The sequence below is a fragment of the Sceloporus undulatus genome, chromosome 7 (assembly GCF_019175285.1).
Source record: "Sceloporus undulatus isolate JIND9_A2432 ecotype Alabama chromosome 7, SceUnd_v1.1, whole genome shotgun sequence".
NCBI lineage: Eukaryota > Metazoa > Chordata > Lepidosauria > Squamata > Phrynosomatidae > Sceloporus > Sceloporus undulatus.
Window position 1 is genome coordinate 32946743 of NC_056528.1, and position 13041 is coordinate 32959783.

Genomic DNA, 13041 nt, shown 5'->3' on the forward strand with positions numbered 1-13041 from the left:
TAACAAAAACCAAACCTGAGTTTATTTATACTGTTTTCTTTCTTTTTTTAAAAACTGAATACAGTACAATCCAATTTTAGGGGTGTAAATTGTGGCTGGGTTCATCCTCACATAGCAAATAGGACAATGACATTGTTAAATGGGATGATGTGAAAATTTTTCTCTTCATGGCAAGATGGTGAGATGGGAGAGGCAGCCATGGAAAGATTATACTCATTGAGAGTAGGTGTATTTTTGTAGATTCCTTTAAAATGTGCAGAATTGAAAGATGCAGTAACTATTGCCTTGTTGCATGACCTAGTAAATGTAGTAGTGTTGGATGGATTCTTTGTGTGGTTTTGATCAGCCAGGTGGTTTTGTTTTTTTGCATTTGCCTTGTGTATTTTACACACACCAAGAGGCGTTAGTTTTGCACAGAGACATGTGTAGAATTCAGAAAATGCAATGTAAATCCCCCCGCAGAACATGGCATTTCTGTCTTGTGCTGGAAGCAACATTTCACAAGGTGCTTGGTAAGTCCTTGGCTGTCTGTCTCACTGTGCCAAAGATGGTCTGTTTTGGTCAGATAATGGCAACAGGAAGAATCCCACACAAACATCCTAGTAGGAATATTGTCCAACATACCCTGTTGCAAATATTGGAATCACTTCGGTGCCCTTGTTGGGTCAAACCTCTGTGTGAATTGTGCTCCGTGGCAAACAACACTTAGCCATGCTTTCCTGAGCCATTTTACTGCAGGTGCTCTTTTTTAGAGGATAAAATAGAAATCCTCTTTCTTGCAATGAAAGGCCCATTCAGTGCTGAGCAGATGGCTCTTACATTCATCTGGCATTACTTAAGTGTACAGTAAGAAAGCAAGTATATATGCATGTGTGAAACAGCCTACACTAGAATGGCTGTGACTTTGGGGAAATGTAAGCATATAAAGGTCATAAAATCTTCCTCTAAATTCTGCTACGGTTCTTTCTGTTAATGGTTTCCCTCCTTTTTGCTGTAGCCTTGTAGAAGGATTTCTCCTTTAGTTACTTTCAGTTGGATAGAAGCAAGCAGGATTAAATCTTGCCAATTTAAAATTGTTAGAAAGCAAATAAAGGGATTGATGTTCCCAGCAAAACCCCGTTTTAAGTCCCCAGCTCTCCAAATGCCCCCCCTATAAATTTCCCAAAATAAATTTGAGTGCTTAAAATGTTTCAATTTTGAATTGAAGCAGTAAGCTAATGCCTGTCTGGGCTTTAGCTTAGGTTAGCTGCCAATTTCAGTTTCGCTTGCGTGATGTAAATTGCTAGAATTAGAAATATCCTTTTCATATAGGAAATGATAATTGAAATTGTCACAGCAGCTGCTGAAAGGGATTAAAATCTCCAGATATGTCGGCTCTTGTCTCCTTGATATGAAGGGCAGCGAGGCCTAAATGTGTCGTGGTAAAGTTTACAGTTGTGCGTTCTCACGTTAACGTCCAGTGCGGATGTATGTCACGTGCTGATCCCAGTTTAGAGGTTCTTCCTCCTATACTCGATTCATTCTGATCCTGTTTTTCAGTGAGATGTCTAAAATGGGGGAAACTGTGGTTCATGTGAAGTGACTGTTTGGCCAAACTGTTTGGCAAGCCCACTTCAAACCACAGTTTTAAATAATGAGTTATTGGCAGCATGAGGTTAGCACTGCCCAGTTTGCCCAAATCCAGCATCGTTGATAAACTGTGGTTGAAACAAAATGAAAATAAGAGGTATGCAATATGTGAGAGCTGGTGAATTGTAATATGATACCTAAACTTGCCTTAAGATTTGCAAGTTAAGCTAAACTTGTTTTGTGAAACAGGTTCTACACAAACATTATATCTGCGGTTGGAATCGTATGGCCTTAGAGTCTCATGTGATCTTCAAGTGTGTTTTTTCTGATCACCAGGCTCCTCTTGGACCCCCTTCCCCATTTTAAAAAATAATTGTTAATTCAGCCAAATAGAATACTTTCCTGCCAGCGGTTTTTCTCCAGAACAAGTTACAAGGCCTTGATTTGTATTTATTTTGGGTGGTGTATGCTTGAGGCTCCCAGTGCCACCAGAAGTTATCTTCTGCTCACTGTCAGTTATAGAAAATGAATTTCCTCCCATTTTTGGAGGGGGTTGTGACCTGTTGTCGGTCTCTGGGGATCAAAATTGGCTGCCAGCGGCACTGATGTTGCCCAAAGCTGCTCTTGCTCCATGTCATATCAGTACACGAAGCTGCCTCTTTCTAATTTGTTCTCAGCCAGCCAGTTTTATTCTGACTGGAATGAGTATCTCTCAAGCAGAGAAAAGGTTCCTCTGCTCAAGCCTTGTTATTTTAACTAAGGGTACCATCGATGGACTGACATTGTCGAGGATGCTATGCTTGTGCCATTTACTCAAGCTTGCATTTCCTTTTTTCTAGTCCATGATTGCAGATTTGTGTCTTCTCTGTTCAGCTAAAAGGAGGGAAATTATTAAAGAGAGGTTGGTTCTGGATATAGCCAGGAAGCATCACCCCTTTCTTGGAAGTATAGTGGCTCTTCTGGCTGAGATGCTCTTGCTGTGAGGTGCCAGTGTCTGTGAATCTGTCCAGCGCTCCCCCTCCACCTTGGTCAACCATTTATTTTTTTCTTTGGTTGAGGCCTTTCCCAGGGCTCCCCCAGTAGTCTATAGGGGTAATGTAGGGACTTATCATGCCGACCTTGTATCATGCTGTTTCTTGCAATTATTATTTCTGTGGTTTAGGAAAACAACAAAACCAAAAAACTCTTGGAGCTAGCAATTTTCGGTATGATTTTCAAGGTAATAATATGGTAAGGGAATGAGTATATTTTGAGCATGGGATAGCTTTATGATTACTGCCCTCCTTACTGTTCTTGGACCTAGGAGAAAATGCTGCATTTAAGCAAAGCACATGGCTACCTTGTGCCCTCTGTTTTGTGATCATCATTTTCACTCATGAGTTAATGTCATTTTTCAAAATTGAGTTTTGATCTTCCGGTAAATTGTGTTCAGAATTCTAGATCCTGAAAGAAGCAATGACTGTGTGGCGATTGAAACCAGTATGATACAAAACATTGCCAGTGTATAGAGAATACTTTCTTTTTTCCTTTCCTGTAATCAGTCCGTTCTTCCAATTTTTTCCCTTCATTAAATGATCATATCTGACAAAGCAGGAGAAATGCATGCAGTCCCCTTTGAAGTATTTTGGTTTGTCTGGAGCAATATAATGATTTTTAAAAACACACACACATTTTAAGCAAGTAGTTAAACTTCAGCATTTTCCCTATCCTGTTAACCCAGGATATTTCTGCAGAATGCACTAACCAAAAAATGGTTAGTGATCCATTGCATTACTAACTTGGGGAATTTTTTAGAGGAGGTTGAGGACAAAAGATCAAAGAAAAAACATTGGGAAATTCATCTGAGCGTAATAAAATGAATCTGCCTGCTGAAAGAGCTATGCTTTGTGTTTTGTGACAAGAAGCAACTCAAGTGTTCAGTAATGTCCCACATGCCAGTTTTGTGTGCACTAGGCAGATGTTCTGATAAGTTCTCAAGAAGTTTTTTTGTGTGTAGGCTATACTTATTTACAGTGAACAGGTTACTTAAGGAATTTTCTTACTACAGGTTGTGGTGGTGGCTCTCATGGATAGCTTTTTAAAGGGATTAGACAATTCATGTAGGTGAAAGAGTGTGTCTGCCATTGGTTATGAGTCATGATACTATGTACCACCTCTAGATCAGAGGCATAATGCAGCATCTGAAAAACAGGTACTGGGGAAGAGTGTTGGGAAAGGGCTGTAGCCCTCATGTCTTACTTGTAGGCTTTCTGGAAGTATTGGGATCAGTGCTCCAGAAAACGAGATGGTAGAAGAGATAAGGCCTTTGGTCTGAACCAACAGGGCTTATCTTGTGTTGTCATGAGTAGCTGATATGACAGGAGCCACACTTAATTGTGATATATTACATTCATCAAAGGAAGGGATAACTCCTAGTGTGTTTGACCTTCTTGGGACCCATCTTTAAGTGCTCACTTAGCTGATCAATGCAGCCTGGCAAGGTATCCATTGCTGGACTAGATTTCTGGAGATGTGGAATTGAAGGCTTGAAACTCTCCACCCCCACAAATAATAATTTTAAAACTCCTTATGCTCATATGGTGTTCAGATCATAGGGAGACATGACTCTGCTCTCCATGTAACTGGGATATAAGCATCATGCAGACCTTTGTGTTGTAGAGGTTTACATGTTTGGTCAAACTTGTTCAGATAGACTTGATCTGGCAAATCTGCCGTTTTGTGCTCTTTGCTAACATTTATTCTTGTGATGTGGGCTTGGAGCATCAGGTACTGGCAGCTGAAGTTGTGGCTTGTGAAATGCTGTGTCTGGGACTGCTGTAATGCTGTGTCCTTTTGGGAAGAAAGGGCATTCCACACAACAGGCTGTTTCAGACATTTGTCAGAGTGATGTCTATAATGCAATAAAAAGGGGAAGGGGATAGGGATGTAATCCAAATGAGATTACCAGGGAGAGAATCTGCTACCAGATGTGTGCGTGTCTTTCAAGGCTGGCTTTAATTAGAGAAGTGGTTCTTATAAATACATCATTTGGAAATGGCTGGTTCTCTTCATTCAGGCCAGTCCATGTAAGGCACTGCTGTTTACCACCCAAGTAAATTACCAAACCCCTTATTTGATGCACCAGGATATCGATTTGAGATTGTGTCCTGCTGCAAAAAAGGATCTCAGTGGATTCCAGAGGGAGAATGAGGTGGTTAACCAAGTTTAAATCAAATCTTATGGAGTTCTACTCCTCTTCTTTAAATAGAAAAGCAGAATTTACCTGATTGGTAAGACCAGTGGCCTGTGCATCCTAGTTCCTTACCTTTGAGAAATCCTGATGTAAGTTGTACTACCCAGCACTTCAAAGGAAACCATATCTCAATGTAAACATGGCTTTGAGATTGTTCCCCCCCTCACCCATCCAGGTCGATCATGTTCTGCCTTCAAAGGCGGTTCTTATTGATAAGAGGCATCTCTTCAGACTTAGTAGTTGGGGGAGGGAGTGCAGTAACAACATCATGGGTCCCTCTCCCCACCTCTCCCCTGTGATAGCTGTTAAACTGTGCCTCCTTGATTTCTGAGATCTACATCAATCTGCAACCTTTAGGATGAGAGCCCTTATTACAGCCACCTAGATGGGATTTGAGCAGCTTTTAGAAGGCTGTTTTATGTTTCTTTTTTGTATGTTTGAAATGGGAACTTTTTTTTATATAGTGGAAACAGTTTTGTTTGCTCCTTGTCACAGCTGCTGTTAACTGTGAAACATGGCCTCAGCACTTGGACCCTTTTATGTTAGGTATAATATAGAGGTTAGAAATAGATGGATTAGAAATCCATCCATTTCTAGCAGGAGAGTTTCATTTGCAGCATTCACAAAAGCTAGCTGCATTGAGAGGTGAGAGCAAAGAATGACAGATTGGGCCTTACTGATGTTTCCAGTTATTTCTTTCCCTTGTGCTGATTGATCACAGGCTTTAGCATCAATGTGGACTACTGAGCTCTGATAGTTCAACGGCCCTATTGAGTTTCCTTTCAGTTACTACCGTTATCACTAAATCTCTGATGTGTGGTTTGGTTGAAGGAGACCTTGGTTTGTTATAGTTCTGCAACAGTGGAATTCTGACCACAACACATGACGGAGGCTGAACTAGCTGTGCTGGTTTTGATCTCACCACAGAATGTGGGAAACTTTTGGACTCCGAGAATCCCCCAGACAGTGTGGTCTCTGACATTTGTGGTCCAAAAAGCAACTTTCTGAACCTCTGGTTCAAACTACACATCAAAATGTTGGTTTTATCATTATATTTGAAAAGGTCTGGGTGCTTTGCACTTGTTTGGACTCCTACATGCATCTTAAATTTTCAGCACTTTTGTTGAGATGTGGTGTGCCCATGCCAAGGATAGGCTGCTAGTAGATATTGTTGGAGGTAGAAATGAAGACTTCTAGAACCAGTGTATTGTATCCTCAACACAGCTACCTACTATCTAGAGTGAAAGCAAGCAGCAATCCTATTGCTTTTCTTGAGCCTTAAAGTTACTTCCCAATTTTTTGGAATTACTGCTTGTTTCCTATATGATTTTAGCATAATATTTGCATTAGGTGTGTAGAGATATAGCTTCATCTTTCAGAAGTTCTAAGCCATACACTTTTGTAGGTGTGTACGTGGCATATTCCCAGCCTCTTGGCATTTTGGGGGTGGCTGTGCCATCCTCTCTCTTTGAACCCAGAAATAACCAGAAGGTCACTCTAGTTTGCAAAAAAACAAAACACTTCTGCTTGGGTGGGTGGGGGGGGGCACAGAATTATATTGTTGTTAAAACACATTGTTGGAGGGGGACACCTTGCTCTAGAGGAGAAACATTGCTTCAGAAGACTTTTAGAAGCAGCAGTTCTCATACTTCAGGAAAATGAGAAGGGGTGGGCAAGTAAGGATCAGCCCAAAGGAGTCTGTTTTATATACTCCTGTTTTATACTTCCCCTCCTCCCTTTGCAAGATATCTCTTGCCTTCCTATGTTTTTCTTTTCAGAAACCTTCGCTGATTGGACACTTTTCGCTTTAAATGGGAATGTATTGTGCCGATCGGCATTGCCCGAGAAACTTTTGAAGAATTAACATGCAGCTCTGCTTAGAGACGGAAAAAACCTGGGGTGCTTTCATTTATTTCAGTGCCTAGAGATCTGACAGCAGTGTTTAGGAATCCACAATATTTGTTCAGCCTGTCAAAGGCACCCCAAAATTTGGTTTCTAGAGTCTAGGCGTTGGAAGCTTCTTTCTTTCTTTCTTTCTTTCTTTCTTTCTTTCTTTCTTTCTTGACTCCCTATAGAGAAAGTGCCTGGAGGTGGGGGGGGCAGAGATGTAGATAGACATAAGTAGGATCCTTGGGAAATTAGAAGTGAGATTTCCAAATGTGAGACTCGGGAGGCCACGGAGGTCGCAGCAGCGCCAGTGGGGAGGAGTGAGACTCGACCACAAAGTGGAAAGACTTTGAGATGTCAAGCCCATAAAGGAATTAAATTCCTTTTGTGGCTGGCGTATGATCTCCTATCAAGCGCAGTAAATCTGCTGTCCCCCCACTGTTTGAGAGGATGATAGCTGGAAACCCGGACGAAGAGGGTAATCTGCAGCACATAATAGCAGGCTGTGGGAAAAAAAGGTCTTAACTAGAAAAAGAGAAGTGGCAAGTGTAAGGGACTGGAAGAGCAAGCCAGGTGTATGGTGTGGAAGAAGATAGGGGCTGGGGTGGGAAACTCCCAGTCTACTTATTCCTGCAACGGAGATCTGTTTTGTCAGTCTGTTGCTGTGTGCCTCCAAGTAATTTTTGACTTATGGTGACCCTAAGGCGAACCTATCATAGGATTTTTTAGCATGTTTCTTCAGAGGGGGTTTGCCATTGCTATCCTCTGAGGCTAAGAGTGTGACTTTCCCAAACCCAGTGGAAATGCTCAAGCAGGGAATCGAACCCTGATCTCCAGAATCATAGTCCCAACACTCAAACCACTACACCATGTAGTGGCTGCTAAACCTGGCCTAACCTTGAGGGATGTGTATGATAGCAACCATTGACTGTCTAGAGTAAATACAGGTTGAGTATCCCTTATCTGAAATGCTGCTTGGGACCAGAAGTGTTTTGAACTTTTTTCAAATTTTGGAATACTTACACGTACATAATGAGATATCTTGAAGATGGGGACCCAAGTCTAAACACAAAATTCATTTATATTTCCTATATACCGTACCTTATATACATAGTCTGAAGGTAGTGTTATACACTATTTTTTAATAATATAGTGCATGAAACAAAGTTTGTGTACATTGAGTCATCAGTAAGTCACTATCTCAGCCACCCATGTGGACAGTTTTGGAATGTGTTGGATTTTCAGATAAGGGATACTCAACCTGTAAAATATTTTGATCATTTGGCATCTGGGTTAGGAAATGGAAATGAAGAACCCAGAGCAAACCTGTTCCCAGAGACCTTCCACAGCAATAGAACTTGGCAGAATCTGCCTTCCATGGCAGGAGGAGATTAATAGTGAGCTATTGGGGGAACTTGTCTGCTTTTGCTAATCTTCTCATTGAGGAATCCCTGATAAGCTTCTAAGGAATTCCAGGCTTCCCCCAGAACATGGTTTGAAAATGGACTGAATGCTTGCATATGAAAGAAAAATCTTTCGCTCCCCACCCTCTCCAACAGTATAATCAAGCTCATTATATTGGCTTCCTAGTAAATGCTTGTCCCTTCTTCATGCATTTCAGCTATACATATGCATGGTGCAAACGTCTATACCCAGTACATACATGTGTGTGAGTGTTTATATATATTCCTTCATGGGAACAATGGATTGTCTGCAGAAAGTATACACAGTAGGTGGGGTAGATCCAACCCTGGACCAGCATGTGGTCTCCCAAGGCTGTTATAGCAGCCCTTCCAGAATCGCAGGACTGTAACTTTTCTGGTGTAATGGTTTCAGTGTTGGACTAGGACTCTGGAGACCAGGGTTCAAAGCTTTACTTGGCTATGGAAACTCACTGGGTAACTTTGGGCATGTCACACACTCTCAGCCTCAGAGGAAGGTAATGGCAAACTTCCTCTGAACAAATCTTGCCAAGAAAAAACCCTGTAAGGCTTTGTTCCTGCTGGCTGGGGGATTCTGAGAACAGCAGTCTGAGAAAAATAAGTTCTCCAAGCGCTGACATAGATGCCCCTTTGTAGACAGCCTTGCATTATGGTGGAGCATGTGTTGTGGAAGTACAGAGCCAGGAATTTGGTTCTCCCCCTCCTGCACCCCAAAATGTGCTCTGAATGTATGGAGAGTATGCAGGAAGACTTTTGGTTTCAAGCAGTTTAGCATCATTGTAATTCTGGCTTTAAGCTTAATAGTGCAGAGTTTCTAGGCTGATAACAGAACTTGAGTCCCTATATTGGGAGAAAGGCAGAATATAAGAAAATCATCATCATCATCATCATCATCATCATCATCATCATCATCATCTAGTGCAGTAGAAAGGTCCCATTTGCATTCTAAGACCATGTTGGAAGGTGTCCAGGTTTTAACCTATTTTCTTTTGCATTTTTTCCTTGGTCTTTAGGAACAATTGGATTCTTTGCCTGTTTCTGGTTCGTCAGTAAGATATATAGCGTCGTGAAAGTGGACTGAAGACTTTCCACATTGCTCTTGAACATATCCCTATGGTTGCTGGAGTATAAATATATATATAAAAATATATATTTTTAATCATATACCAAGGATGGACGTTACATCTTGAAAAAAGTTGAGACCATGCAGAGTTGGAATGGGACCGATGGAATATGGACAATTCTGAAGAACGTGACTTGAATTGCTTTCTACAAATGCCACATTCATTTTTGTTTTGCTTTATTATTTGAAGCTCAAAGAATAAAACCAGTTCAAAACCACAAAGATGAGCATTATATTCCCTTTTCCCCACTGCTAAAATTCCTTCTGACTCCCTGCCCCCAAGAATTACTTGATTATTCTGTCATGGGATAGGGCTGGTAAAATCTTGTGTAAAAAAGAAAAGTGACCTTTTTTAACTTTTAAAAATAAGTACAATTGTACATAATAATCTGCCTCTCCTTTGCAGGTAGTTGGTCATCATACAAATGTACAAGCATTTAATGTTAAGTGCAGAGTTCTGGGGAAGAAAAACCTCCCATCGACTTCTTCGTTTTAAATAAAACTGTACAATTCCAGCAGGTTGGTGTGTTACTATATCAGTTGTCGAGCTTGTTTGTGTTTCCAAAGCTACATAATAAGATTTGAATTGTCTGTCTGCTTGTTCCACTATATAAATCCACATGCTTAGTAAACAGAGTCACTAGACCTGGTGTGTTATCTGATGAGACCAAAACAGACAGAAACAAAAGAAGTAAAATTTTGGACCCGATCTGTTGAATGTTTTAGGTGCCTACCCAACAAAGACTTCAGGTATCAGTATGTTTTGTTCTAGAAAGCATATTTATAATCTGATTTTAATCTTGGGTGCTGAGAAGGAATTGTTGGTTGGGTCCGTTTCCCATAGAACTTGATGTAGAATAAGTATCAAGGACTTTTAAGTACTGCTACTCAAACAGTAATTCAACTCATAACCAAAATCATTGTCATCATCAACCCAAATTTTTTTGTAGTAATGTATGATCATTAAAGCATCAGGAAGTGCTTTATCCCATGTTGCACTGGTGGTTTCATATGGTTTCATATGATTAGATTACCTCATTAAGTATATGCAGGTATGCCAAAATCCAAAGCACTTCTGGTCCCAAGCATTTCGGATAAGGAAGACTCAGGCTGTATTACTACTGCTAATACTATTACAGGAATCTGGAGCTTTTTGTGAGTCATTGTCAATGAGAATGAAGTTTTCCGTAATAGTCCCAATGGTCACAGATGGAATATGCCAGACTCTTATGGATACACCTCGCAAAAGAAGCAATAAAAGTCAATACTTGAAGGATCGCAGGTGATCACATGTCCCTTACGCTCCTGGCAGTGTTATTTTATTGTCTTATTAACACTTGTTTGATTTGTGAAGTCGAAGACTTTCATGGCTGGCATCCATGGTTTTTTGTGTTTTTCGGGCTATGTGGCCATGTTCTAGAAGGTTTTATTCCTTACGTTTCACCAGCATCTGTGTCTGGCATCTAAATGCTTGATTATTAGTTTGTAGTTTTCCCTCCCTATGGTTGTTAGGCAGTGTTTCGTTTGTCGAGGGACCTTCCTTCCTTTCCTGTCGTTTGAGCCATTTTGGTGTAGGGAATAAGTCCCTATTAAATGAAAAATTGCACCAACGCCAAGTGTTGGATGCAATCCTTGTATTTCCTAATTACAAAAGCAGGAGGTGGCTGCAAACAGTTGGACTGTGTGTCCATCCATCTCATTGGTACCAAAGCTGGCGGACATCGGTCTCCCCCAAGTTCCCAAAGTAAGCTAGAAGATACCACCATTTGAAACCTTTCCATCTTTTGCATCATACAGACAGGAAGGGCTGCTTTTCTTCCATGACAGAGCCAGAGTTGGGATTTTATAGTTGGCGTGAGCGCCTGTAGTAGCCAAGATAATTTATTGTCTGTTTGCAATTCGAGGAAAAACACTTGGACGTCTGACTTGCAGCATTGAAAACCCAGATTTATAGCACTAGCGGCTGGGGAAGGGCCCCTGGGTGATGCTTGCTTGCCATAAAAAGTCAGATTAATCAGTTGTACATGTTGGCCATATTTTCGTGTTTGCTTTTACTTCACCCTCCTGTGCTGTTTGTTGACAGGCATCGTAATATATGGAAAGGCTTTGGAGCCCGTTGTCAAAATGCCTGGAGACTGCATGGGTGAGAGATAACATTGAGGGCATGCTCCCTTTCTTCTTATTTGAGCACCGACTGTCAGGCAAATAAAATGTACAGAGCGAGAGCCTCTGCTGAAATTGTAAGGTCTTCTGGAAAGAAGCAGAAGAAAAGCTCACCTTACAGTCAAATTGCAGAAAATGACAGTACTGGAGCAAAACTGGTCGTTTATTGGTAATGTTGTTTTCCCCAGAAATCTCAGTGTCACTGTCACCCAAGGGCACCCACGCAAATGGGTAAACACACCATCTCTTTGCTTCTGATACCAATTGCAGAGGGGGGCAAATGGAGCAAAATTTACCTTTTTGAAAAAGCAAAGGGTGGGCGGATAAAAAGAGAAACCCAAAGGTTAATTTGCTGAACAATTTTGTACAAGGGAAAAGTCGATTTCCCCCCACTTTCAAAGGGGCAGTAATCTCAAGGTAATGGAAACTGACCTAGTAAGGGCAAAGGGTACACTGCCACCTCTTGCCTACCTAGTAGCTATAAAGAGGGATAGAAGCCACACTTTTTGCCCAGCCAAGAATCAAATATGACAGCGTGGAAGCCTAAGGAACCAGCATTAAGAAGTATTGTTATTGCTACCCTGCTTTTCCCCCAAAATTGGAACTCAAAGTGGCTCACAATTTTTACAAAATACAATTTAAAATCATACAAAAATTTACAGCGTTAAGAGGTCGAACAGTCTTATTGTAGGAGATGCGAAAAGAGACGAAACCATAATTCAGTGGCTTCCATGTCAGCCACGGTCTTGAATCCAATCCTCAGTTCTAGTCCAAATTTTAAGGGAGCTGTCCAAGGCTGCATCTATGCTGTAGAAATAATGCAGTTTGATTCCACTTTTAATTGCTATGGAATCCTGGGATTTGAAGGTTTACAAGGTCTTGAGTCTTCTCTGCTCAAGAGAAGAGTGAGTTTGCTGTACAGTGGGCCCTTACTATCTGCTAAGGTTTGGTTCCAGGATCCCCCATAGATAACAAAATCTGTGGATGCTCAGGTCCCATTAAAAACAAAGGCATAGTAAAATGGTATCCCTTATATAAAATGGAAAATCAAGGTTTGCTATTTGGAATTTATACTTTTTTGGACTATTTTCAAGCCGTGGATGCTTGAATCTGTGGATAAAAAAAATCCGTGGATATGGAGGGCTGACTGTACCACCAACTCTATTTGAGGCCCTTCATGGTCTGATGTTATGGAAATGAGCATCGTTTCAATATTTAGGATGCGTATGTATCCTCCCTTGTGGTAGGAGATGATCTCCGCTCTTAGCATCCCTTTACGAAATAACTGGAAAAATACCTTTGTTAAACTGGAGCTTGTTAAAAATGGCTAATTCTTTCTCGAGCCAAAAAGGGAGACGCATCGGCAGACGCTTGCACAATTTGGCTCCCCATTTCACCTGCAGTAAAGCTGAATATGTGACATAATTTCTGTGGCAGCCTGCTGTGATTTCATAAACGCAGGAGGGTGATTATAGTGCGGGATCAAGGTGAAGCTGGATTGTGGAGGCACAAAAAAAAGAGCCCCCATTCAAATGCAAATGTTCCAGTAATAGCAAAAGAGATGCCACAAATTACGGGCAATTTCTTTTATTTGTGAATAAGCGTCTCATTCTGCTCCCGGCCCT

At 41.1% G+C, this 13041-nt stretch overlaps 1 protein-coding gene across 1 annotated transcript in view; it reads left to right on the plus strand.

Moving 5' to 3' along the window:
- Nucleotides 1–9768, plus strand: part of LOC121936682 (transmembrane 9 superfamily member 2-like) — a 43420-nt gene extending 33652 nt beyond the window's left edge. The window contains exon 17 of the mRNA XM_042479145.1: nt 9144–9768. Coding sequence (XP_042335079.1) covers nt 9144–9211 — 68 coding nt within the window. The 3' untranslated portion in view covers nt 9212–9768. The remainder of the gene's footprint in view (nt 1–9143) is intronic.
- Nucleotides 9769–13041: the final 3273 nt, after the last annotated feature.